Source organism: Aquila chrysaetos, chromosome 9 (genome assembly GCF_900496995.4).
Source record: "Aquila chrysaetos chrysaetos chromosome 9, bAquChr1.4, whole genome shotgun sequence".
In the NCBI taxonomy this organism is placed as follows: domain Eukaryota; kingdom Metazoa; phylum Chordata; class Aves; order Accipitriformes; family Accipitridae; genus Aquila; species Aquila chrysaetos.
This window is the reverse complement of record NC_044012.1, coordinates 40,256,190-40,277,358: the sequence shown is the minus strand read 5'-3', so window position 1 is coordinate 40,277,358 and position 21,169 is coordinate 40,256,190. Positions and strand designations below refer to the sequence as shown.

The following is a 21,169-nucleotide window of genomic DNA, read 5'->3' as shown; positions in this document are numbered from 1 at the left end:
GAAAGGAATTTAACCACTCCAGTGTTCTTTAATGTTCGATGTGTGTTCAACATAACAAGCTTCTCATAATCCCTAGTTAGGGGCCTGCACGAAGCGACTCAGATCCCTCTGGCTTGCGGTGGTGGGTGTGTAACTGCAGTAACTGCAGCTGGGCTGTAAGGAAGGTGTGATCATCCCTCCAGAGAGAGGGAATTGGAAAGGAGAAGCTGAAAAGAAATCCTAGTAGCTGCTAAACCTTGAAAAGGATGTTAGGTTCTTTAGGGTAGCAGCAATTTGTGGGGTTTGGTTTGGTTTGGTTTTGTGTGGTGTTTTTTTTTTTTGTTTTTTTTTTAGAGGGGGGGTGTTGGTGGAGGAGAAATGGTAGCTAAAGAAGTTGATGCATCAGGATACCAAGGCCTTTTTGCTTTCTTGTGAGTGAAAAAACTTACTTCAGGTCTGTATAGAACTTCATCTAGATGGCAAAATATTGTAAAAAAAAAAAGTATTAGCTTGGCTTTTGAAACCAGGAGCTAATTAGCCATTGTACAATGCTGTACTTAAATGTTTCTGGTTGCAGAGTTATGTTTTGTGAAGTAGAAGTATATCTGTTTTTTGGACTCGGCCCAAAGCAATTTCATATCAAAACCAGAACATGGATAACTTCCTTCATATTCAGCTTATATATAAAAAAAAAAGGTCCTTTGAATTAGAGAGTAACTACAACAATTGCTCAGCTGTCTGAGGTGTACCTGCTGAAGCTCTTGCATACAGCAGGATTGTAAGACTGTCAAAGCTTCTGAATTTCAAAAGAAAAGCAGAATGAGACCAGGCGTAGGCTGCAGCTGTAATCTGTGCTTGGTAGCATACAAGTCCTCTCCCATGAGTCACACTTTAGAGAACACTGTGGATTCTGTTTAGCCTCTTGGGATTTTTTTTCTGCCCCCCCCCCCCCCCCCCCCCCCGCCCCGGGCTGCAGTCTAATACTTCTTCTATTCCCCATGTCCCCTTCTGTGGATAAAATAATGTTTGAGTTGTTAAGATGGAACCTAGGAAATCCACAGTTCTGATGTAGATACCTTCTGATATAGTTCATATGATTAATTTTATATGTGGCCCAAGGCTGGAAATTGCTCTCTACCCTACCTACCAAATTCATCCCTGATAATAGCCCTGCCTCTTACGCTGATATCCACGCTTTCTTCCTTTCTTTCTCTTGTTGTATTAGGAACAGCATTTTAATCCACGTTTATGTCTTGTGAGGCTGATAACTTCAGCAGGTTTGTCAGGTTTCCTTTGTCCTTCCCTAGATTAGACCATCATGAGAATTACTTGAATTTCTTTCACAGTCCTGCTTTCCTCTCCCCTTTTCCATTTTGACCAGCTCTTTGATGCTCTTCCTGCATCACGGTGCTCTTTCCTCTCTTGTTTTCTTTGAGCTACTGTCTCTGAACTCGCTTATGCTGTTCTCTCTTCACATGAATCTCCTATATTCCTTTTTTGACTTTATCTCATGTTGATAACTTGCTGCTCCTGCATACTCATTCAACCTATGTCTGTTTTTCTGTTTTTCCATTCACTAAGGTTCTTTTGATTTGTTCTCTGTGAAACATTACTCATTCTCTGTTGCTTAGTTCCCAACTTTAATTATCACATCACCAGTCCACTCCTCCCATGCTCTTGCTCAGCCTTTCTGTGAATTCAATGTTCATTACTTCTGCTGAAACTGTTTCCCGTATTTTGCTTTCCTCCTTCCAAAACCTTTTGCTCTACCTCTTGTTGCAAGGCCTGTCTTGCCAACTTCCAGCCCTAATTCACTCTCAACAATGTCTTTTCTCTAGCAAAACCATTCTGGTGGAAATCTGATGACCCAGACCACTTCTTCCACCATGGATTTATTCTCTCCTCTTCTCCACCCCCCACCGCCACCCCCAGCCAGGTGTAATTACATTGCATATGTGCAGACCCATCTTTACAGCTTCTGAGTCAATCCTTTCCCTGGCCTTTTTCCTTCTCTATATAGAATTCTGCCGATTTCTGCCAATGTGATATAGTAAGACGTGCCCATCTGCTTTTCTCAGTTCATCTTTCCTTCCTCTGTTGCTATCCCTTTCCTTTTCTTTTCATGGATACAGAAGTTTCTCGGTTCCTCTGGTTTATATACCCTTTCAGCTTAACCTAGAAATCTTACCTAGCTTCTGTGACTTCAGTCTCTCATTCTTTGCCTTAATTTTTGCCTCTCCTCTGGTTCTTTCCCTTAAAACACACAAGCAGAACGACTGTGATTTATTTCTGTATACAATCTCAAAGATGCTTTCTTATCCATCACCACAGATAAAACTCGTCTATTGTTTCCATGGTTCCTATTTACTGGAGCATCTTCTCCTTGCCTCTTGCCTGGCCTTGAGCTTCAATCTTTGAATCTTCACTGGCTGCTTTTCCTTATCACATTCAACAAACTTTTTGTCTTCAGGACACTGTTATGTGCACCCAGGCTCTCAGGTTCTTACTATAGAGATTCTGATTTTGACCTCTGATTAGCTCATACCTGTCACTGGAACAGTCTAAACCAAGCATGTTTTTGCTCTGTTATGTGACCTTTTATGCACAGGAAGAGAAACTTCCTTTTACAAGGCTACATTGTTATCCTGTTTCAAATCCTTCTTTAACTTTCTTTTGCTATGATAACTACCAAAATTTCCTTATGCTTTCATAAGGTATTGTGTGCAATAAGGTCGAATGAGTTGACAGGAAATTTGCCACTATATTCATGACCAAACCTAATGTTTACCAGTTTTTTTTTATATAATAAAGTAATCTCCTTAAGCTCTGTAAGACCCATGAAACAGCAACCCTGTGGTATGCCGGTCTTAGCTCATGAGTCACCCGCATAAGAACTATGGTAACACTGATGATAAAAGCTAAACAGCAACTCTAATGAAGACATAACCTACACTACTGTCATCACCTGAGGTGCTTACAAAACACTGAGTGGGTACTGCGTTTTGTTTGTTGTTTTATTACAAATTTTTAAATGAGTCTGATATTTGTATGTCCCTAAAGCAGATGCTGTGTGTGGTGTTTCTCCTTGCCCTTGTCTAGCAGCCAGGATTTTCTGCACACCCACTGTCAGACCCACTGTAATATTCTTGTAATATTTCATTTTTTATGGAAATCTAAAGGTCACCTCTAAAATGACTGCTGTGGCAGATTCTGGTCTTAGTTAAATCACTATTAAGCACAGGCAACTCCATATGCAGGCACTGACACTACTCTGAATTTTCAGCGATGCAACTCAGAATAGAACTGTTGTATTTTTGGCTCTATTCAAGAATCAGTCAGTATTAAGTTGATGGTTGCGTTGATGCTTCTTTTCACTGTTTGACAGTAGTTTGTGGATGTTGCTAAACCAGGTCATGATTTAAATACCTACCAAATATTTAGGTATTAATGCCTTATAGGATTTATGTTTCCAACTTACTTCAGGAAGTGGGGTGTGCATAGTTAAAAGAAAGTAACTAGTAAGATTCTTGTATTCTACTGTGGTCTGGATCTTAGCTGAGCTGGTGAAAACTTCAATGCCACTAACTAAAGATCAAAACCTATCTTTATAAAAGCAGGGGTTGAATGCTCGGTTTATAAAGAATACTTTGTTTTCAATATAGGTCCTTACGTTTCTCTAAAACTTGGATCAAGTCTATATGCTAAATTTTGACTGGGTGATATACTTAGCTAGAGGACACCACTAACTAGCATAACTTGTATTTTGATACTGCTGAAGTATGTTGGATGTTTTCCAAACAATAGACAAAGATATGATGTTTAAACCTATGAATATAATATCTCACTGCAGAAAATCTTTTCTATTCTATATCAGTTACATCTAGATTACACACTGATGGGTCTATGACTACATGTAATAGCAGCAAGTTATTTTCTTTGGGTTCTCCACTATTTCCTCGTAAAAATTCCTTCTGCCATGTATCCATAGGTGGCAACTCTAATAGCTGAGCTCAGGTTTTACACCACAGATCTGAGTGTTTCTATAAAATCACAGTAATAATCAGCAGATGAGAACCTCATGAACCTACCAAGTATCTTGCTGGAAAGTATGCTGGCAGCAGTTTTCTATTGGGCTGGTAACAGTCAGTGCTGGTGATAATAAGGAGCTCATGGTACGGCATTAGTTCTGGTCAATGCCCTTCTCATCCCCTGCCCTGGACTGAGGATTTCTGAATTAATTTTTTTTATCGCTGTCCTTATACCTTCTTTGGTAACCTTAACTATCCCTAACATGCACACATACCTGCCTACATGTATGTGATGTTTTGGTTTATAATTACTTGATTTGACTTTCTTTTAAGAACCCCCTTCTTACTCAGCAGCTTCCATTATTCTGTATTGGTTATTGTGTGTGTGGTCCTGACCTGGATATGTAATGTACTTTAGCTAGACTGTGCTATCAGTATGAGTTTCTTGACTGACACTGCTATTACTCTCATTTTTTAATCTATTGCACAGACATTAATTCATTTCGTGGATCTACCTTGGGGAGTTAGTGTAGAGGTTAGGCCCTATTTCTTAAATAGAGATCAAGATGGATCAAGTGAAAAAAGATTACTTTTTCAATATTTGAATATATACAACAGAGCTACCATTGAGGCTGATAATACTTGAAAACTCAGTGTTTCCTGATCACAAACAGTATCTCAAAGTGGGCATCTAAGAAATGAAAATCACAAGCAGAGATAATCTTTGAAAAGAGGGGCTTAGGGGAGTTAATTAACATCACAAAGAACCACCATGACAAAGAGGAGTAGCATTCAGTAGTGTCCAGCCAAACATTCAACCAACTTAAATCATGACACTTCTTTCCTCACTCATCTGACTAATAGAATATGCATTTTAACTGCATTAACAAATAAACCACAAAAGACAACAGCTTTCTCTGCTATGTTTTCTTGTTCGATTATTAGATCTGGCCCATCCTTTGTTTTGGATGGATTACAGTGCCTTAATATATGAGTAAAAGTTTGTCATAACTTGTACATACAACTTCTGAGTATTTGAATATTAATCCTTAATATCTTTCTAAAATATCTTAAAATTTTCCAAATGATTTTTTTTCAAACAAAACAATCTTAATTCTATCACAAGAGGTCATATTGATATCTGTACAGCTCATCTGTCAAGTTGAAGCTTAGATTCAATAAAAAGGGTGAAAAACACCAATAACAGGTTGTTACCCTATATGTGGAAAGATAGAGGGAATATCAGGGATTTCCACAAATACTTGCAGGCAGAAAATTGTCAGGTTTGGTAACTTTGGTTTATGCTTCTGGCTCTGGAGAGACAGGCGTTCCAGAGGATACAGATTTTTTCTGATTTTCCTTAATATAAAATCCTTTCTTTCCCTTTTCTTTTCCCTTCTCCTAAGCCTCTAGACCAGCAAGTCCAATTACCCTTGCCTAGTAAGTGCTTTCTTGAAATGGAACCTTTCTCTACTCTAGGTAGAACTAAAATTTTTCAAAATCTCTACATTAAACTTCCTGTTTTGTGGGAATGGCAAATGCACATCCACACCATAAAGATCATCTTCTGTTGAATTTCATGTCCTTGGCCCAAAGTTTGAAGGTATAGCAGGATTTTAAAGAAAAGTTCTCAGTTTCTTTTAGTGTGGATGAAACATTTCATTTTTCCCCCAAGCGCTCTGTTCAGAAGTGCCCAAACCATTTTTTGTATGAAAAATTTCCCCAGACCTGTATTTAAAGATATCTGATGGAGATATTTTCAATGTAAGTACTTTCCCAAGGCTTTAAGCAATGGAAAACAGCAACATAAGTAATATTGTCAGCCAACTGCAACAAAAAGTTGTACTATCAACTAAGAGGTTGCATTAAGAAAAAAAATTAATCTAGTATTTTTTTTCTTCCGTTGACAGATTTTTTCTTTCCTCTTCTTTCAAATTTCAGTGATTGTCTAAAGAGAATGTTAATAACGTCTGTGGCCACAGTTTCAAATCAACTTTAATCTGTAATAAATGCACTTTAATCACCGTACATTAAACAGTAAACTAACTTCTGTGAAATTATTTCAACCTTGCGTTTACACTGCATGCATGTCTGGGACTCTTTCTGGCTGCTTTCCTGGATTCAAAAATCTGAACCAATTTCTCCATTCCTTATTAGCCTCAGTTCTTCCTTAAAAAAAAAAAAAAAAAAAAAAAAAAGTGATGCCTGCTTAGTAGAACGCTTGACTTTTCAGTAAACTGTCTTGGGTATTTCCCAATATATCATACTCCCTCATGTCTTTTTCTCTTTTGTTATTAGTGTAAGAAGTGATTGAAAGTTAAAACCTGCAAAAATAAGGTTTTGTTAAAGTACTGGAATCCTCTGTGGATGTGTGTAATCATTAGAAACTGAGTACATTAGGTTAGCTTACACTCCTAAGTCTTACATGTGTGCTCTGCTGCTACTTGCTAGATTTGCTTGCATTTGCTTTTACATGGGTAAGTGCTCGAACAGGCAGGTCCACTACCTCCTAAACTTTCAGATAAATAAAAAGAAAGAAGAAGCAATCAGAACCAATAAGCTGGGAAAGTATAGCTTGGATAACGTTTTGTTTTCTTCCTCTGGTAGTATATGTTCTGTAATACTGAATAGAATATCAGTCCTGAATTAATCAAGATTGCTGGCAATTATAGCTAAAACTGCTGTAGAAAGTTTGCTGCAACCTTTTGAACGTCATTTTACTTCCTTAAATTAGGTACTACTGGGGAAAAATTACATGTATCATCTGGCTACTAGGATGGAAATACTGTAAAGAGCCAAATACGATTAGGCTCCTAAAGCTCCGTGTGTGCAGGCTGGTGGTGGTGAAGCTACGTTATTAGGCTACTGGTATCACTTGCCTTTGAGGGAGAATATAGCTTTGTGCCTACGATGTCAGCTGAAATTCCTGCTGCTAGCAGCATACTGTATGCACAGTCTCTATATTGACTGTGATAGCAATAGCCATTGGCTTTATTCTTGGCCTAGGAGCCAGTTCCTTTCAATAAACTCTTGGAGGGCGAACATCTTTCAAGGCAGATTCTGTAACTCTGCATTCCATGGTAACGTGCCAGTAGCTCATGCAACAAGAGACAATACTCGGATCTTTCCTTAGGGAAATTTTTACAATTGAATTGTGGTGTTGTAGTGTCATTCTCCTTCCTCACCCCGCCCATTACTTGGGAACATGCTGAGAAAAGGGACAAGTGTTTATGATTACAAACACACAGATCAGTTTGAGCAAGACAGAAGTGATGGGTAGGGGCAAAGAGCAAGCCTAGATATGAAAGCAACAATAATGACTGGTTTTATTGGCTATAAAAGTATGGAAAGAAGCATGTGCTAGTACTAAACAGCCTGCTTAGTTAAATGGGCTTCAACAGATTTATATAATAAATGAGTGCAAAATTTTGCTCAAGTATCCTTCCCACTCCAAGAATGAACTTTTTAGCATTACTTCTTTGATAGTTGAAATAGATCACTGTTAGCTCAGGATTTGGGGCATGTTAATTTTATCTTGTGGGAAGAACTACCCATTTTAGTCATGACAAGATAGCCCATATGTATCATCAGATTTAAGCAAATATATTTTCTTAACATTTTGAGCAGCTTCAGTTGTCAGGAGAAGGCAGATGTATTAGCTTAGATGCACATATGCAGTATAATCTGGTCATTCAAAGAATAAAATTTATTTAAACAAAGTTTAGAGAGAAACGTGCACAGTGAAAGGAAGCAATAGGGCTTTCCATTAGAGTAACTGTAAAGACTTTTATCTAATTAGAAACTTAGAGCCATGAAACACTTTTAATATGAAATCTGACCTAAAAAACCAGAACAAATTCTAAACTGCCTTATTTTCTGAGTGTGTTCCAAGAACAAAAAGTAAAACTGGTGAGAGGAAGTTCATCTTTATGTAGCCAGGACAGTAAAATGTAGTGACGTATGGTTTGTAAAGTTATTCTTTTTCTGAACTTTAAAAAGTAGCAACTGTGAACATGGAAGATGCTTTTCAGTTTATGTGGGAAAACTTATTTAAATAAATCAAACTTTCTTACTGTAGTGAACTATTTGGAAATAGTGTCTACTACTCTGTTTTACAAAGCAATAATGTAATCACCTCATTGTATTCCTACTTGAAACAGTGATATACAAATATCATTGCAATATATGCATTAGGAGTGTCTAGGAGCCAAAAAAAAAAGGAAATTCAGTAGTGTAAAACTCATTTACACAGTTTTTACATACTCCTGGTCTTCCCTACAATAAGGAGGTGCTACTCTGTCCTTTTCTGTGTTAAACATATTAATGAATGGCTAGCAGAATAGTTGATATGTAAAACACCGTGTGATATGAATGATGCATCTGAATGTGTTGTGGCAATGTGCAATAGGAAATACTCTACAGAATGTACATGCTGTCTGAAAAGAATAATTTTTGCTTGAAAGTGTCTTTCTACCAAACTTTTTGTCATAAGCGATTTTTGAGGCTGATAACATAAAGTTTAAAAAAGATCTGCTTATCTTATATGGGCATAAAATCTCCAGATTCATCATAAGTACTGATGCATTTTGGAAGGAGTATGTATCCTCTTGATTCTGGTCTCTCGCAAGGCTCTTTTTTTCAGGATGAAGCTTGATAAAGAGAGGAGAGGGAGTACCATATGTGCTTCTTGCAATATTTTTCATCTTTAGTCACAGAGATGCACAGAAAATGTCACAAAAATTCAACCAATGGTCTTATTAATGACATGAAAATGAAGCCTCCGATGATGAGGACTTAAAGGAAAACCAGTTTTAAATGTTCTGAACATGTCAGAATAAGCATGATTAAGGAGCCAACTTTAATTTTTATATAATTAAAATAAGAATTTGGCCTGATATCTAATACAGTAATTTCATTCTCTCTGTGTGGCTGGGAATTTACTCATTAAGAAACAGCTTCCTCAACTCTTATTCTTCATCTTCTATGACCACTGGAAAAAGCCAATTATTTGAAGAAAGTATAACTCCTCATTTTGGAGGGTTTTCCCTTCCACATCTCTGATGCATTAGAGTAAGTAAAGTTGTGCTAATTTCAATTCTATTAATATGTATGCTGTTATTTTCATTATCTGCTGATTAATCTGTTCTTCATGTGCTAATGTCCTGATGTGCAAAGGGAAGTAAGATAAATATAACTGATATTAAGACTCTTTTGTAGAATTTTAAACCAGGTGATAACAATACACCATGCATTTGGGGCAAAGGATTCAGACATCTTTAAATTTAAGGTATCCAAAATGCTTAAATTACAAGCCTGTTCAGACGCTGTGGTCCATACAGGCAAAGACAACAGATAAGCACTCCGAACTGTCACATAGAGGTGACTTGCTGTACTGATTGGATAACTAGTTTAGAACAACTGAGAATAAGATTGTCATGGTTAGTTTCTGGAACCGGTTACTGTAGAAGTCCTGTTCTAGTTAATTAATTTCATGCATGTGGATGTGGGATGGATTTAGAGGCAGGTGTTAGAGCATGGAGATTAAAGAGTGTAGTGAGAATGCGGGTTTAAATAGGAGCAAGAAAGAAGAGGGAAAGTAGAAATACTGTATAGGAGGTCTTCAGAACTGAGAAAAAGCTGCTGTTATGAAAATGTGTATGTTAATAGTGTTCTGGGAGTCTAAGGAAAGACAGGAATGAGTGGGATATCAAAGCACATTTTAATTGGTATACTTCATATACTGTTTTTTTTGAGTGTTCGCTTTTTTGTGGTCAGAGTTCCAGTTGTGGAATTTTGCAATTGTTTGCAACACCTATTCACCTTCTTCTAACTAAAATATAATGCTCTCCTCAATACACCAGTACCAATCCTGACCTATACTGACTCATCCTGGTAGTCATGAATTGTATCCAGGTCTACATTAGTTCAACTATATATCTCCCTTAAGCAGGGTTAGAGTTAGGAAGGGATATCAAGATAAATATAGAATCAGTAAAAGTATTTAAGAGTGAGTGATTGCAAGTTCAACTGTCCCAGGCTAACATCTCAGGAAGCTTCAGGAATGAATATGTAAAACTGTCATCCATTGACTCTGTCCAGTCTCTATACCTTTTTCTCTGATGTTAAGGGATTAACAATGATTGTTGTAATTGTTTGTCCTTCCATACGTGCACGTTTCACATTCCCAGATACCTTCACATTTATGTATTGGAAACTGCTGAAAAGGGATCCAGTGTGTTGCAAGAACCTGCCTAATGACAAGATGCTGTTACAGAACTGTAGAGCCCAGAGATGCATACCAGTGGGGACTTGGGTCTCAAAGCAGACACATATACTCTACCTTTCCACTTGTCAGCCCATCATAAATTAGAAGAGATCTGTAAGTGACTTTAAACATGTTCAGAGAGAAAGCTATACAAAATACAGAAACTAAGATTAGGATAGCCCACTGTGACAAAGAATATACACATAACAGAATAGTAATACCTCTTGCAAAACAGAAGAGTCTGAGATCATTACATTTGTTTCTACCACCTGAGGAATGAAATCCTAGATATATAATTTATTTCCCCCCTTCTACCCTCCCAAATAAATGTTCTAAGAATGATGTTTTTTCATGTAAATGTGAGATGCTAAGAATCTCAAAAAACTGAGCTTTATTCTTTATTTTAACCATATAACCCTTCTTCAGTACTGCAGCTGATGTAATTGTCCTTATCTGTATCTGTGAAGCCTCCACCTTGAAGTTTTTATGCTGTGCTATATCTCAATTAACATTATCTAAAGGTTAGCTAAAACTATTATTTGACATAATTAACTTCTACTATGGTCACAGCTACTGAGAGGGTAAAGCAAGATCTCGCTGAAATCCCTGGGTGATAATGACTTTGGCAAGACAAAAACCAAGAGCTGAAATTCTCAACGATAAAACAGTGTCTTACAGAACATGTACTATTAAATGTATATGCATTAATACATACATGTTGCACATTAAAATAGAAGTCATGTAAATAGAAGTGCATATTTTTCAACCAGAGCAGTGCGGCTAAGTAGGAAGGAGACCCACCCCATCCTGCTGTATATCTATGTAAGTGAATCTTATCTTATGATATAGGTGATGTGGGGAAAGGAAAAATACATGCTGGTAAATCCAGCGCTCCATTTCAAATACTTAATTACAGATTACTATTTTGGAGTGCTGAAATATCCTTTGTTCACTAAAGTTTCTGCTGTGATGCTTAAGAAAGAGAGAAAGTCCAGTACATGAGGTTGCAAGTAGTTGTAGTTCAGTTTCTTTTCTCACAAAAGCTAGAGGTTCAACATCTGGCTTAGATTATTCTGTCTCTCTCCTAGTAGTGTGGAATCATCCTCTTCAATATGTATTTTAATGCTTTGTCACATCTACATTGAAATGCTAGCAAGTTTGTGCAGGAAGAACTTCCAAAGACTTCTAGGGCAACTTTGAAAATGGAATCTGGGAGACTTAGTCTCATTAAAATGTAGTAGAAGTTGTATTTCTTTAGTAAGCTCTGAAATTTTTCTTAGTTTGTAAAAATACTTACTGAAGACCCTCTAGACACAAGTAAACAGACAGCAAGATAGGTGCCAAAGTGAGCTGGGGCCAGCATACGGCGAGGAAGCCATGACATCTGTGGTTCTGCTGCCCACTGTGCTCAGAGCTCAGTGGGAGCAGCAAGGCCTTCCTAGAAAAGAGGCAAGTTATCACCAATCAGCTATTAGTAATGTGTTTTCCCTCTGTGAGAGGTAACTGCTTCCTGCTGTTGCCTTCTGCAGAGTTCCAACTAGCAGGCTTAACCCCTAATTTGGGAAAGAATAATTGCTCCAATGGTCACTGAAAAACTGTCAGCCCTTGCTTCGGATGGCATTTCCTGTGATTTTTGTATGCAACATTCACCTTGTAGTCACTGTTCGCTTTTACTGCATCTCAGAATTTCCCGTATTAAAAATGGAAAAGAGGAGGCTTAACAACACTTAGCTTGGCTATGGAAAGAAGCTTACAAAGTTGTTGTAGCAGTGCATCACTATTGATTAAGCAAGATGCAGGTAGTATGTTTAAGAGTACTGTTCTCCAGGGGGGAAAGAAGATCTGTTACTGTATGCTGCAAAGATCAGTAACTCTCCCTTCTACAAAATCATGAAGCAAAGTTAATCACCTCCTTTTGCTTCCTAATTTAGTTATTTAAATGTTCAGTGCAAACAGAAAAGATGAAAGAAAAGTCAGGAGGACATCTGTCTGAGTACAAGATATTGATATAAATAGAGAGACTGGGAAAAGTAGTTGTGAATCTGTTTCATTTTCTACTTCAGGAAAACCAGTCAGAACAGGACTGTGCAGGAAAAGCACTGCCATAAGCTCTTGCTGAGGGAGAAATTGGGGCACAGCTCAGCACTGTTTGTTTTCATGTAGGTTTAGATAATAAAACACAGAAGGCTGAAAGGGAGATTTGATTTACTATTGTTCGGAAACCACATTTTCTTAGGTCTGCAAGCTTCAGCTGTCCCTATGTTTTTGCTAGGGTTTTAGATTTTTGCTTTTCTTTACATATTTTTCCATCTGTATTTTCTGTTTGGGATAATAAAAGGTTTAGAAGTCTAGAAGAGGAGGAGAAAGTGAGTGGTTTGCAGCAAGTAAGTGGAGTCTCTCATTTCATTCATTTCTTTTCTCATTGTTTGGCAGGTGGAAAGCACAGATTTACAGGGCTGAACTGCATCAGCTGAAGAAGTGGGGGAAGAGAAACAAAACAAGTACAGCACCATTGAAAAGAGCTTCAGCTTTATCTAGCAGCATCACCACAGCAACCAGAAAATACAATTAAAAGACAAGGGCTAGAGCAGAGAAGCAGAAAGTGCAGCTCCTTACCTTTGGACAGAAGGCAGCAAAATAATTATGCAGAACAGAAAAGAGTATTTGATGGATCTAGCCAAACTGTGGCAAAGGGAAGTGTCCCTTCATTAACAGGAATGTGCCACTGTTTATGCACTGGAAAGGGGAGTGCCATGAGATCTACTGAAGAGACTATTTCTGTGGTTGCATATCTACATGTGTTTGCACCCCTGCTGGGACTGAATTAGGTGGTACAGGCATCTTGGACCATCAGGTATTGGATAGCGACATTTTTTTTTTTTTCATTCAAGGTGTACCTGGCACGCGAACTGAAAGACGCTGCAGATCTTTTTCAGAGACACAAACAGAGTGAGACAATCTCCAGCCTTTCCCTTCTGTATCTGCCTGCTATACCATGGGATGTCGGCAAAGCTCTGAGGAGAAAGAGGCAGCGCGGCGGTCCCGTAGGATTGACCGCCACCTGCGCTCTGAAAGTCAGCGACAACGAAGAGAGATTAAGCTCCTTCTCCTTGGTACCAGCAATTCTGGGAAGAGTACTATTGTAAAGCAGATGAAAATCATCCATAGTGGTGGCTTTAACCTGGAGGCCTGTAAGGAATACAAACCTCTGATTATCTATAATGCAATTGATTCTCTCACACGTATCATTCGGGCTCTAGCCACCCTTAAGATAGAATTTCACAATCCTGACAGAGCGTATGATGCTGTGCAGCTTTTTGCCCTGACAGGCCCAGCTGAGAGCAAGGGTGAGATTACTCCTGAGCTTCTGGGAGTCATGAAACGGCTCTGGGCAGACCCGGGTGTGCAGGAGTGCTTTTGCCGCTCCAATGAGTACCACCTAGAGGATAATGCTGCATACTACTTAAATGACCTAGAAAGGATTGCAGCACTGGACTACATCCCTACAGTGGAAGATATTCTGCGTTCTCGGGACATGACCACAGGGATTGTAGAAAATAAGTTCACCTTCAAAGAGCTGACTTTCAAAATGGTGGATGTGGGTGGACAGAGATCTGAACGCAAAAAATGGATCCACTGTTTCGAGGGGGTTACAGCAATAATTTTCTGTGTGGAGCTGAGTGGGTATGACTTGAAGCTGTATGAAGATAACCAAACAGTAAGTGCACCTTCCGTTCCTCATTCTCCTACCTTCTCTTCCTTTCCCCCTCCCCAGTGTTTGGCCTTTTTTTCTCCCCCATCTCCCTACGCTCCCAAGGCAGTAATCCCCAAGTTCCCAGCCCCAAATGTGATTTCCTTCCTCTCACCCCCAATCTGTAGTAAAAGCCAGAAACTATGATTCCTTTATTTGGATAGTTTTCCCCACTGGACAGATTTATTTATATATTTATATATATTACTTCCGGGAAATGGAGGTGCTCTTCACATCACAGCAGGTTTGGTGGTTTGTTTTTTGGGTTTTTGGGTTTTTTTTTTTTGGTGTGTGTGCCTTTTTGCTAAATGTTTACCTTGTTAAGTGTTACTCCAAACCACTTTAAAAGGTAGACAGTAGTGACATCCTGGTGTACAGGGATGGTTAATTTGGACACCGAGTTTTGCAAGTCCTGGGAAATTTTGAAGCAAAAATAGTAATAAGTAACAGTTTTCTCCCCATTTTTTTCCAGGATTTTCAATTGGAATTTGAGATGAATTTAAAAAAAAATCAAATGTTTTTTAATTAGTATGGAACTTTAAAATTTTCTTTGACCGTTTTTGTTCACATGGCTGATTTGCATTGTCCGATGTATAACTGTTCCTGTTTAATTCCCTTTAATGCTATTAGCTTCTGGTTTTCACAGCATGGAAATACAGTAGCTATGGAAAAACATATGAATGCTTAACGCATATGCAACTATGTGTTTGCTATTGCATTCAGGTTGCCTGAGTTAACCTTTATAGGGTTTCATTTGAACTTATTTTTTTGACAGCCTTGTAAAACATGATGCTTAAGAGATGGAAGTTTGTGGGTAGGAACACATAATGATTCCATCATCTAGCGGTTCCTAAACATGCTGTATTTATGTTTGAGAACAGCTGCCATTAAAATCTGTATTGTAAAATCAGAAAGCTAACCTTAAAATGCTTCTACTTCTTTTGTACTCCTTTACACATCTTCAGTTGTTTTACACTTTTGAAAGCTTGTTCACCAATATCAGTTCCTGGAGTAGTCCAGAACACCAGAATCCCTGTTCTTTTCAGCAGGTGCATTACGTAAGTGTTGTTAGGGAGGAAATTGTTCCAAGAAGTTTTTTATACAGTTTCAAATCTAACTGGATCTCAGTAAGTTTACAGAAGGGGATCTTTCAGCCAGGTGTAACGATCTGGTTTTGGCAGTCGTCTATGGAAGAGGATTACTAATCAGCCTTAACTGTTGTTCTTTATCAGATACCCTGGCCCCCATTTATGTGTAATACACACATCTATATTCAAGTTTCTTTACAGAGTATCTTAAATCAAATGTAGTATACTGCACATGTATGTGTAAAAGCTGTAGCATCTGTGTGACATCCTCTAGTGCTTGTATGGGTGTGTCACCACTTTGTATACAGCTGTTTCCTTTTCCCTTTTTGCCCTAAAATAATAATTTCAAGGAACCCCTGAAAAATCTCACAACTGATTACCAGTTCATATAGACTTTTCTAAAATGGTAAAGTGGGGGAACAGGTTGGGAGAAAGGAGAATTTCCTCCACAAACAGACTCAGTGGAAGGGAGTACTGGAGGTCTACATAAGATGTCTGTCACAGTGCACATCTCTCTGTGGTGAATTTTCTCTACCCTGAAAAGCTCCACTCCCCTGTCCTGGAGGGGGGGCCAGCTGTGACCTTCTTCACAGTTGTTTATTTTGTACTGGACTTGTGTAATGTCAACATAGTTGCATACCTGTTTTTTTCATTAAAAATTGTTTATCAAGAGCTCCTGTGCTCTTTAAAGATGCCAAATACATGGTCATGGTTTTGATAATGACTGGAATAACTGCAATGCTTTAATGGCTAAATGTGAAAGCCTTCCCAAAATTATGCATATTTTATATAACACATGCCATTCACCAGATCCCTGAGGCAAGGTGAACTATATCAGTACCTGAAATGACTTCAGTGCCTTCTATCTAGTCTGCTGTTTGTGTAATATCACTTATCATAGAATCATGGTACAGATTAAAATATTGTCAAGTGACCTAGAGGATACCACAGGTCTGGTGATAGGAATTTATAGCAATTGAGGTGGGGGAACTCCATGAGATGGAAGTGGTTAAAGAAAACAATTCTATAGGTGATACTTCTGACATATTTTCCAGATTTTGTATCAGAAGTTGAGAGAGGTCACTGAGGTAGCGCTGGAGGAAGATGCTAATAATTCCTTCCAAGCCATATGAAAAATGGACAAACCAAAAAGAAACAAGTATCAGACAAAACCTGTGGAGCAATACTTCCCAGAAATCTCACCCTTGGCTTTTTGTTTGCTTGTTTGTTTTTAGTGTCATACCTCTCAGTAAAGTCTTGTCTGTCCAAGTTCTGGGTTCTGCAACCAACTCCTTCCCTACCAACCAGCGTAAGACTAGATCATCACTAAAGAAAATAGGTCAAACTATTCCCTTCACATCCCATGCACGCAGGAAACGGGTTCTTTACTTATCACTTTATACAATCTCTTATCATTATTGGTATAGTGATGTGAGATTATTTCAACTCATTTGTACTTTTAATTCCTTTGTCAGTATTTTTGGTTGCTAATACAGTTGCTTTACCAAGATTTTTCTTATTAGAAGGGAGCCAAGTGGTAAGTTTGACAAGCAATTATACTTAGGTTTCAACCAAGACTACAAAATAATTTCAAAAAATATTCCCTTTGATTTACAAGCTTGCCTTATATGGTTGAATCCCTTTTGTGTGCACTTTCTATGACTCTTCAAGGGAAAAAAACTTATGGTCAAGAACATTCACCTATGAATTTTGAAAAAACTTTTCAGAAATACTTGAATTTTACTGCAAATGGAATATGCATTATAAGTACTAAATCTTTTACAAAGATTTTTCTTATTAGAAGGCAGCTAAGTGACAAGTTTGAGAAGCAATTATAGTAGGTCATGAGAAATATCAGACCAGAGAAATTTATTTTAAGAGGAAAAAAAAAAAAGATTGTTACCTAATTTTTAGTAGCTTTGTCAAGTTTGTCTAGACCTTTCTGTCGTGCTTCTATCATTGACTCCATGTGTCTGAGACTATTCTATGAGTATCGAATTCCCTCTTAAATGATTTTTGCAAAGGTGTGATATTTCCAATAATCCTTGTCGGCAGTGTTTGAGTTGGCCCTTTTTTGTTGGTATAGTGTATCGTATATATATTTCCCTATTCTTATCTTTTGTAGTGATTTTTACAGCTTATCCACTGCACTTCCATTGTCTTCTCTGTACTACACTAACTGATTACCATTTACTGTCCTACACGTGGACTTATGCTTCATTATCTGGAGATTCTTGTCTTGGCATTAATGCCTTCCTATTGTAACAGATTTCTATATCTGATTTTTGTTTAGTAACCTCCTCTTGACATGAAAGAAGCATTGCCCCTAATTCTTTCTCTTCATTTTAGAGATGGTAGGAAAATCATATCTTATTTATATTTAGACCCTGACTAGGAGTTAGTTGGTTTCTTGCATTCTTTAGGCTTTTCCTGCCTTGCTCTTCGGATTTAAAAATCAAAAAGAACTAGCTCGAAGGGAAAAAGATCAATATACTCTGAAAAATCCTTATGGATGTTGATTTTTATCCTAATATTTAGAATCACATAAAGTAAGTGTCTGGGTTATTTCAGAGCGACACTGAAGCCCACTTTTACATAGTATTTTACAGCCTGGAGGGCTAATGTCCTATGATCTCTTCTTATTCCTTTTCTACAGTCTGATGTTCCTTGGTGCTACTGCTTATAAAGGCTATTCAACAGTGAAATTCAGACTTTTATCATTCCTCAGCTTCCATGTGTATGTAACCACTGTCCAAGTATTTGCCCATCTATAGTGTTAAATTCTGCGGACACATTTTTGTGATCTGCAGAGAAATCAGAACACAGCTGAAGTATGTGAGAACAGTCATCTTCCTGAAACTCCTACTTATGCAGCAAAAAGGAGAGGGACACTAATAGCATTTAAGGGGGAACCTGACTATATAATCATAAAGAACAGGTTAGTTTTGGCTCATCTTTCTTTGGCTGTTATGCTTTATCCAAACATACATCCATAATTTTGCTGCGTAGAGATGGCATGTTCCAGGTGTGCTGAATACACGATACAGTGTTAAAGAGCTCTGAGAGCTAAACTGTGAGAAGTACCTACATTGGTAGATCAGTTGAGCTGCAACGCTGAGACTGCCGCCCACAAAGAAAGCCCTACAAATAATAGTGTTGCCGAGTCTAAAATGCTTCTTGGTGTAGTATCTATGGTGAAGACAACTGTTAAATAAAACTAGTCTACTGCTAAACATAACTTACTACTTGACAGAGCGTGTAAGAATGTGGCTGACTTATAAACTGTGGAAGCTGAGCAAATGATCTATATGAATATGATAACTTCTGTGCTTCCTGTTGACAGAAGTGGATAAATGCTATGCATGAGCTTTGTCTTTATTGAAGATGTGTTAAAATAATGATTGACAAATACGGTAAAAATTGAGGGGAAAAAAAAGCTAGTTCTGCATACTGATAGGTCCTGAATATAGGTAACTCATGAAGTCTGTTCAGGGCAAAGTTATTGTAGTATGCAGAAAGGAGAACAAAAGTAATGCCTGAACTATCAGTTGCCTGGACAATTTTTCCTTTGTGTGTAATTTTGAGACATAAATTAATCTTTATACTGCCTGGAAACAAATGAGAGGAGGGGAAGACAGAATTTTTCTGGGGCTTTTGTCTTTCTCCTGCTATACTTTATTCTGGGTAACACCACTTGCAGAGACAAAATCACCTGAGTCAACAGTTTGTAGATCTGGCCAAACCAATGTTTTGACTTGTCTGTTCAACATATGTGATAAGTTTAGCTGCTTACTAAAGAGCAAGATAGTGAAAACTATAATTCTTCACTTTTTTTTTTTCCTCCAGCTTGTGCACTTTCCTCTGTTGCTCTCTATAACAATATTTTTCCTGCTTATCTGGTGTTATCTGCAAGTGTCACCTGTGTCTGTTTTCATTTCCACAATGTCTTATGTGGTTTTTGCTACCTAACATGTAAAAAATATAGTTGTATCTTTCCATGCACCATACCTAGTTAGTATGACTCAACTAGGTAACAGCTGTGTCGTCTTTTGACACAGTTGCAAAATTGGTTTGTACAATACCTTTGGGATGCTATTGATTTATTATAAGATTATTATTCCTGACCAGCACTCTGAGGAGGTTGCCTTAGGTTTTTATATCCCCATGCTGATTTCTTCTCTATTATATCAAATAAATTACCTGTCTTAGTTTTCATGGTCCTTTAGCAGCTGATTGACCCATTCTATCTTTTATTACATATTAAGATGTCATCTCTGGCCTTGATAATATTAAGTTATCAAGTGATCTTTTTTTTTTTTGCCTTCTTACGTGTTGCATCCTGCACTTAGGAGTTCCCCGTTAATATCCAAGTGTCTCATCTTTATTTAAATTTCTCCTTAAATTAACGTGTGCTAGAGAACGTAAAATAATCTGTACTCTCTCATGTTAGTAGTCCTGCCTCTCACCCCGAAAAGGAGTCTTGCAGTTTCTTTGGAAGTCTCCTCATCTGTCCATCTGTGTGCATTTCAGTTCTGTGTTTCATACCTGCTATACATTCTGATGGATAGTTTTCAATTTTCTTCTACAGTGTATTGCTGCAACAGGGTTCTAGATCATTAGAAAGATTCTTCAAAGATACGATAACAAAGTAAATAATGAAATGAGTTAAACATGAGTGTATGATTGAGAATTCCTGAGGTCAGTAGTTGCAACAGCTTCACATGGTGCAGGAGATACCAAGTAAAGGTCGTACACATCTGCTTTTTCTAAAAAGGACACTAGTTCAATAATTTTGTAAATATGAATGTTAAAGGAAAACTACTTGCAGGTAACTTAGGTTTAGATAATTTTTATTCTCTTTCTTATAGCCATTGCAAGTGAATGGAAAAATGAAATTTTAGGCTTTTTTTGAAGCTATTTTTTTAGTATAGCATCTTGTTAAAAGGAAGATGCAGATGAAAAGGACAAAATACTGCAGCAAACAGTTCAGACTGCAGTAGGCCTCATGCAAAGAAATCATTGGGGTCATAATGGAACCTTTTAATTATGTAATAATAATTTACCTGGAAAGCCCTCTGTCATATGCTAATTGTATGAATTTTGAACAGAAATCTTGTTTCTGCCAGGAAATTTTTTATCAAGTAAACAAAATATTTCACTTCTTTTTCTTTTCCTTTTTTCTTTTTTTTTTTTTTCTGAAGCCAAATACTTAAGGAGCTTATTTACCTTTCCTGATACTTCAGCTTTTTGAGAGTACAGTGTATTAAAACTCCTTTCTGGCATGCAGCTGTTTTCCTGCAATACAGTCAGGGCAGAGGGGAAATTGTGATACACGTTATACATAGCCCTTTTAGCGCCTGTTATTATCATCGGTAAAAAAACATGTCAGCAAACATCTTTTTGACAAACTAAGTCTCTTGGGAATCTGAGAAAAAGATTGACCTAAACCATTCAGGTGCCCTCATTTTTTATGAAGCCTTTCCATTTCAAGATGTTTCATAGCAAACTTTGTGTGGGAGCAAAGCGTAGATGACTTCAGCATTCATGTGTGTAAACTTTCAGCACTGCAAATGAAATTCTAGCCTTGCCTTATTTCACTTAAGAAAGAAATGTATATATTCCTTTACCAAAATTTAATTTTATATAGTAATATATCAAGATTCTAGCCTGAAGACTTGTATCTAAGCATATATCTTCTAAAGTACATAAATATCAGTAAAATAATGAATATACATAAAAGAAAATGATCAATCAACTCCCAATGTGCAATTCTTTTTTCTAGATATTATTTCAAGTCTGAAGATTTATTTTTGGTTACATTGTTCACTGTAATTGTATGCTTCTGATATGAATATCCACACGTAGAACACATGGGACAGCAATTTTCTATATTTTGGACTTGTTGCCATACCCTGAACTTTATATTCCATGTAACTTCAGATACTAACAGTAACTTTATATGCAAGCTATTCTGGGCGTATGTTTACTGAATTACTTCCTTCAATTGCAAAAAAAAAAAAAGTTCACAAATATGATAACGTGTTACACTGTGGAATAT

At 37.5% G+C, this 21,169-nt stretch overlaps 2 protein-coding genes across 5 annotated transcripts in view; one reads left to right on the top strand and one right to left on the bottom strand.

The window, feature by feature from the left end:
• RSPH14 (radial spoke head 14 homolog) overlaps positions 1-21,169 on the bottom strand; it is a 105,021-nt gene that overhangs the window by 31,167 nt on the left and 52,685 nt on the right. The window lies entirely within an intron of this gene.
• GNAZ (G protein subunit alpha z) overlaps positions 1-21,169 on the top strand; it is a 75,445-nt gene that overhangs the window by 12,768 nt on the left and 41,508 nt on the right. For 2 of the 3 annotated variants that reach the window (XM_030026116.2, XM_030026117.2), the window contains one exon: positions 12,706-13,990. In XM_030026116.2, the coding sequence (XP_029881976.1) occupies positions 13,268-13,990 (723 nt within the window). In that variant the 5' untranslated portion in view covers positions 12,706-13,267. Of the gene's footprint in view, positions 1-9,053; positions 9,078-12,705; positions 13,991-21,169 lie in introns of those variants that run through there. The other variant, XM_030026118.2, reaches the window with a different exon arrangement.